The 7,091-nt window shown below is 31.7% G+C and overlaps 1 protein-coding gene across 1 annotated transcript; it reads right to left on the bottom strand.

The window, feature by feature from the left end:
* Positions 1–658: 658 nt before the first annotated feature.
* LOC132543906 (josephin-2-like) lies at positions 659–6,746 on the bottom strand. Its single transcript, XM_060207457.1, has 3 exons — positions 6,371–6,746; positions 4,618–4,743; positions 659–3,703 (listed from the first exon to the last, which is right to left on the bottom strand). The coding sequence occupies exons 1-3, from the start codon at positions 6,508–6,510 to the stop codon at positions 3,187–3,189; spliced, it is 783 nt and encodes a 260-aa protein (XP_060063440.1). The 5' UTR covers positions 6,511–6,746; the 3' UTR covers positions 659–3,186.
* Between the last annotated feature and the right edge of the window lie 345 nt (positions 6,747–7,091).

Here is a 7,091-nt window from a genome sequence, read left to right as displayed (position 1 = left end):
TGTAGAATTGTACCTGATAGCTGTATTCTCATGTCCATTTCCCATGATTTTTTTTTTTTGTCATTTACAGAATTCTGTTATAAAAATTAATTCCTCAAAATAAACATTGAAAATGATAATACAATACATTTATGTAATAAATAAAAAGCGTTTCAACTGACAGGTATAACTGTTACAGTTATATCTATCAAAGTACAAAGATAATTAGTAATATCTATCAACGTAAATAGATAACTAGTAATATCTATCAACGTACATAGATAATTAGTTATATCTATCAATGTACATAAGATAATTAGTAATATCTATCAATGTACATAAGATAATTAGTAATATCTATCAATGTACGTACCTGCGGTAGATAATTAGTAATATCTATCAACGTACATAGATAATTAGTAATATCTATCAATGTACATAAGATAATTAGTAATATCTATCAACGTACATAAGATAATTAATAATATCTATCAAAGTACATAGATAATTAGTAATATCTATCAAAGTACATAGATAATTAATAATATCTATCAAAGTACATAGATAATTAGTAATATCTATCAATGTACATAAGATAATTAGTAATATCTATCAACGTACATAAGATAATTAGTAATATCTATCAATGTACATAAGATAATTAGTAAAATCTATCAACATAAAGAAGTTCATTTAACTACTGTCATAATCCAGCGGTAATACCTAGTTCTGTAGGGTGTGACTCACTTGTCTTAGAATCTGTTTTTTAAGAGAAATGTACAGTATATATGATGGATTGATTCCATACACATGGTGATGTTCTCCCTCTATTTTGAGATTTAAACACATTTACTACCAAATCCACATAAGATGTCCTGGTATATAAGCCGCACGCCCAACCACCGAGGGAAAAATCTGCAGCTTATAACCAAGAAAATATGATACACAATCCCTTCAGTCAAGAGAATGTCACTCACTTTTGCACTTGGTATAAACAGCTCCCTTTCACAATTGGACAGACCTAAAATATACATATTTGAATCTTTACCAGCTCACACATGTACATTATCTTTGTCCAATTGAATAACAAACATACCTTTACCATTCATGTGCTTTGATTTACATACATATACATGTATTTATATACATTACAGTACTTGTTTCCAAAATAGAACATATATATAAATGTAAATTCCTTACTATGACATGCAAGCATAAAATTGATATGCTATGGTACCTTACTGTGACATGGAAGCATAAATTTATGTCAATATGCTCCCTTACTGTGACATGTAAGCATAAACGTATGTCAATATGCTCCCTTACTGTGACAAATAAGCATAAATGTATGTCAATATGCTCCCTTACTGTGACATGTAAGCATAAAGATATCGATATGCTACCTTACTTTGACATGCAGACTAAAGGATATCCATATGTATGTTACCTTACTGTGACATTGAGACTTAAGGATGTATGCTACATTACTGTGACATGTAGACTTAAGGATGTATGCTACCTTACTGTGACATGGACTCATTATAAGTATGCATTTATTGATGTACATATCCTGGTGGTTCTGAATTATTGCATCACTTTAAATTGCAATTTAAGGGAGGCTACTCCAATACAAAGAAAGATAGCATATGACCTCAAGGTTCAAATAAATAAACTTCATTAAGTATTCCGACATTTCCTTACCTTTTCTATGAGGATTTTTTCGAGTTATTTTTTAAGTAGTGTTCCAGAAAATATTTACAACTACATCATATGATTAAACAAAACTTACCTGTATGACCAGTTGTATAAATTCTGGTTATTCCGTATATACAACTTGTATATATACAATAATTATTAACAATATTTTCACATAACACACCATATCGTCTACACAACATCGCTTTCTCATTTTAAAAATATGAGAAAATAAAACACAATATATAGAGAATACGAGGCAACATTATCGCTGGTGGCACAGGACATACTGTGTTTCCAAATTCATCCAATTACCATTGTATAAAAAACATGTATTGTGAATTATTAGATGCCATGTTCTGTTTCAGTCTGATCACAACTGTATATGGTACAAGTTATGTGACATACAATGTATTGCACACTGTATATTGTATTCCATGTACTAACAATATACTACACATCCTCAAACATCCAACTGTAACTGTATCAAAAACATACACTGTATATGATGAGTTAGCACAACACCACACTTTCTTGTTCCTTCCAGTAACAGCTGTATAGATGACACCTGAGTTTCCTCTTGCCAAAAGTTGTGGATAAATGTTCACACAACAACATCAAAATGCCACACCCCACATATTTTGTCAAGAGAAAAATCGAGCTAAAATTACGAATGTTATCACACTTTCTCATACATCCAATCACAGCTGTATAAAATACATCAACAAAATAGAATATCATGAAGTAAAAACATAGAAAATCCTAAAATTCTAAAGAACGGCTCAAAGACTCTTTAACAATCCATGTTCTGGTTGGAACTTCATGAAAAATATATGCATAATATAGATCATTTTTAATGACAAACAAGGAATGACATGAAAATAAATGTGAGATAAAAAATCATGAGAATAGATGTAATATTTGATCCAAAATAAGTAACATCAAATTTTGAATTAAGCACTATTCCAATAAAACATCTGTCCCACCCCAGGACTAGGTTTTGTTTAGGGGTACCACTCATAAGATATAATTAATAATTTGCTCAGTATTAATAGGCAGGAAACCAAACAAAGAATAAAAGTGAGTTTGGAATTTTTGGATCAAGAAGATGTTTTACTGGAATATCCCTTTGACAACACATGATGTTAAAACACCTTCATTCCAAGTTAATCATCAAATAAATACAATTAGCTGGCAAGATGAATGAAACTTAAACTTAATTTCAAACAGCTGTACATCACACAAATTATGTGGGAAGTAAACATAAAAAAGTGCATATTTCAAATATCTTTATCAATTTTGGAAAACCAAATGAATGATACAACAAGCAATATACAACGATTAATCTGTGCTCTGATACACATGAACAAAATGATGACCTTGAGCTATGAAGGTCATAAGTGATGGAGATTCTGTAGATAATACTAGATATTAAAGCATATTCAGATGAGTATGACCAGTGAAGGCAGGAGTTTCTAATACAGCAAGGTGTTGATAGACCTTGATATTTCATCAGAGGTCATGTAGGCTCTGCAGATGTGGTGTAGTATTGGTGTTTGATGAGGTAGGATTGCCACTAGTGTTGGCAGAATTACATTGAAATGGCTGGACGACATCTTCTTTATGAGAGGCAAGATGTTTGGGTGTGTTCTGGCTCCCAGAGTGAGTAGGAGTCCCTGACTCACTTGATTTCTTGCTCTTACTAGCACTTGACTTCCTCGACTTCTTCTCCTCTGAGGTTGTCTTTCTCCAGGATCCCTTACGTTCAACATCCTGATGCACCACTAACAGTAGTTCTTTTTCTTCATCTTCAAGCTCATGACGCAAAAATCCAAGCAAAATCTTTTCATCCCCTATCACTTGCGGGGTATCTAGCTTGGAGTCCAGATTGTAATAAACATCTCCTATCTTGCGAAAAGCTATCCAATGCTTTCGCTTGAATGGAAGTCTCAACATACCCCATTTATAATCTGTTGGTGTATTCAGGATGAATCCAAAAATATTCTCTGGGATCAAACATTTAATATCCCTGGAAAAAGGAAATCGTTTATGGTTACTTTTATAATTAACATGTAGACTTGTTCATATTAAAATCAGCACTGGACACTAACAAGAGATCCAACTGGACTCTTGACATCCATCATTGCTTGGTCTTTATATGTTCTTTAAATGTTAGATTTTTCCCTTCTGTTCTTCTTTCCTTTGCTTTTGCTCTTAATTACAGTGTATGTGAAATTGGACAAAATATCCATAATAATCTTTAACTCTCAATCCATCAAGGTCTTTTGTCAGCCATTTTTTCTGATCAGCCCCCAAATGAATCAAAACACAATAAGGGTATAAGGGTAACCTTCGTATGATATTTTAGAAAAGAAAACACCATAAAAAAATTTTATTATCAAAACTCAAGATGAAGATTTAAGTATAACACAAATCTATTACGGTACATTGTTACCATTTTGTAAAGTTTTTTACTTAAATTTTTTGGCTACCTTGTCAAACTGTTTTCTACCCGAGTGTACATAGGTTTATAGTATAGCTAAAAAAGTTGTGTTAGTTCTGTACTGCCCTGGTCATTTGTCTGATGAAGGTGACAGTATTGTCATTAAAATGTCACACTTAAATCTTCTACCGGCGGTGTCGTATGAACTTTTATTCTGATTGGGTAAATTTTTTTATTCTTGGACTTGCACAGCCATTGTCAGAATACACCTGCCACATATGTTTTTACTGTTTTCGTGCATGACCTTTTAATATTTGCAAATTCTGTTTTCCAGTGAAGTCCACTGGGGAAAAATTTACAAACTTTAAGATGAAGAGCTAAACTTGCTTACTTTTAAGTAAGATTGATTCTTTCAAGTGAACTACTTGTCAACTTTAAGATATTAGTTTAATAATTTATCTCATTTTAATATTCTAGTACTCCAGAGTAATTTTACTCACTTTCTCTTATCAAACCAAAGGGTTTCACAATTTTTTTTCTGAACGGCTGCCATGATTACGTTGACATCATAATTGCCAAAGCCAAGGACACTTCTGTGTGGGTTGATGAAATGATCAGGAGAGAGTCTGTAAATAAAAAGTCAAGATTGTTACCAGAAAGTTGATTTTATATCACATGTTCATACCTACTGCCTATAAATAAAAAATAAAATATTAAACCATAGTATTATATATCGCTAATGCATATTGCAACAATTATCGTTATACATTGAGTCAATAATATTACTGCTGGCAAGCTAAAACTGGAAGAAAATAAAAACTTCACTATTTTGAATAATAAAAACACTAATATTTTTCTAATTACAAAATGCAATATAACTTGAAAATAGGAAATTTATAGATCTACTTGTTCAATTCAATTTCACATCAACACCTTTGATACTATGGTACATCATGTGTATTGATGATCAAAAGGACAATATCATGTTATGGTGATAAAGCCTACAGAAATTTGCTAAAGACTTTGAGAGAAGGTATAACAAAGTGTTGTAAATCTCTGGACAAGATTAATATTATACAAAAATGGGAAAAAAGGGCAGTAACTCTTCCATTAAATGTTGAGCCAAAATGCTGATCAAGAAAATACAAAATTTCATGTCACATAATTATACAGGCTACTAAGTCTCAAAGAAATTAGTTAAAATCCAATGAAAAGATTTCCAGACAAGATTAAAATTATACAGATTAAAAGAAGAAAAATAACTTCTCCAATTATTATTCAATCAAAATACATCCTCTGCCCCCATTAGCTGTCAAGCTTATCCCTATACCTCTGAGAGTGAAGCAAAGGACAGTAACTCTTGGCAATTAGAATGTCAAAATACTGTTCAATGTCATTTAGTGTACCTTGTGTGAAAGAAATTTGTTGAAAACTCACTAAATTGTATGTATTCATAAAAAACAAGGGGCAGAACTCTTAACTAAACAATACAATCAAATCAAATTGCAGTTCAGAAAACACATTTTAAAATATTGATGATAAGTTAACTGATGCACATTAAAAAGGAATTAGTGTCCAACAGATGAACAGATTGGCAAATAATGTCATACATGATATACACCATTATACATTCAGTGAAAAAAATTGACATGTATAAAACAATAGCATTACCTCTTGCATTGGACCTAATTCGTCAATAAATAATTGTAATAAATGAAAGATATCACAAATAAATGCAAAATGAACTAAGAACTCTTCAGAGTTTTGCTGGTGGGTTTATTTTATTGATTATCAGAGGCGCAAAAATAGATGTCTGATTTTGTATATGGTATTTAGCAAAAACACACAGACTTCAACATGGTAAAATGAAGGGCCAATCATTAAATCACTTGTGTAGCAATTTAAAATGCAAAACCATGAGATGCTGTGATTTAAAATCTAATTATATTGTACATTTTCAAAATATGTTTCGACCACATACCAATTAAACACTGGAGGAATTGTTAATAATATTTGTTATCACTTTAGATACCATTGCTCAGAAATCTGCCATGTTATCTTATGATCGTGCGTATACAAATTGTTTACATTAAATGTGTACACATAAAATTATTTACGTGTCCTTGACTCATATACAAATTATACCAAAAATAATTGAAAGACTGGAATAACCGATATACACTAATGCATTGAAATAATAACAATTAAATATATAACCCAAATGCATGTTATTTTTCAATAAACTGTGGTCACCTAATGCAGACTTCATCCAAATCCTTCTTGCTGAATGCCTTTTTGTCCTGGTAAAGGTTGTTGAGTGCATGAAGTGCACATAGTTCCTTCACCTGTCGCTCGTGATAAATGTCTGATTTTGGTTGCTTTGAGTTATCCATATTTTATAAACTGAGACAGTTCAAACATGGAAAAGTCTAGCATAGTTGAAAACGGTCGATGTTGTTAGTTATAGCTTAGTAAAAACTGTTCTCAATTCAATGGAAATCTGAGGCTGTTGCAAACGGCCTACAGGTGCTTGTTGCTGTTTCGTAAATTAAAACAGTATTCTTAACTCTTAAGTACAATGTGCAAAGCGAAAGTTACACTCAAAGGTAGACAATGGATGTAAGAACTGTGTTGAGCGTAAGGCAAATTGTAATGAAAGTAATCAAAGCTTCAACCGGTTCACGAAATATTCCTATCCAGGAAGAGACCATCGAGATGCGCTTTACGTCACAGGAATCGTGTAACTTATTCATTAGTGTTTATATTAACTCATAAAGTAATCTTAAATAAAGAAACGATACCTTTATTTGAAATAACGTTATCCTAACTATATGGAAGTATGCCTATGTGAAAATTAGAAATTATGGTGTATGTGGGGTTTTTTTATTTCATTTTTTTTCTCCAGTGCTATATTTCCACTTCCTGTACATAAACTAAAAATCCAACCCAAATACCGGACCCGGAGTCATTCGTA

The sequence above is a fragment of the Ylistrum balloti genome, unplaced genomic scaffold (genome assembly GCF_031769215.1).
Source record: "Ylistrum balloti isolate Yb309-2 unplaced genomic scaffold, AGI_CSIRO_Ybal_v1 Utg369772, whole genome shotgun sequence".
NCBI classification, from domain to species: Eukaryota; Metazoa; Mollusca; class Bivalvia; order Pectinida; family Pectinidae; genus Ylistrum; species Ylistrum balloti.
The sequence above is the reverse complement of the archived record's forward strand: the minus strand, read 5'-3'. Positions and strand labels throughout refer to the sequence as shown.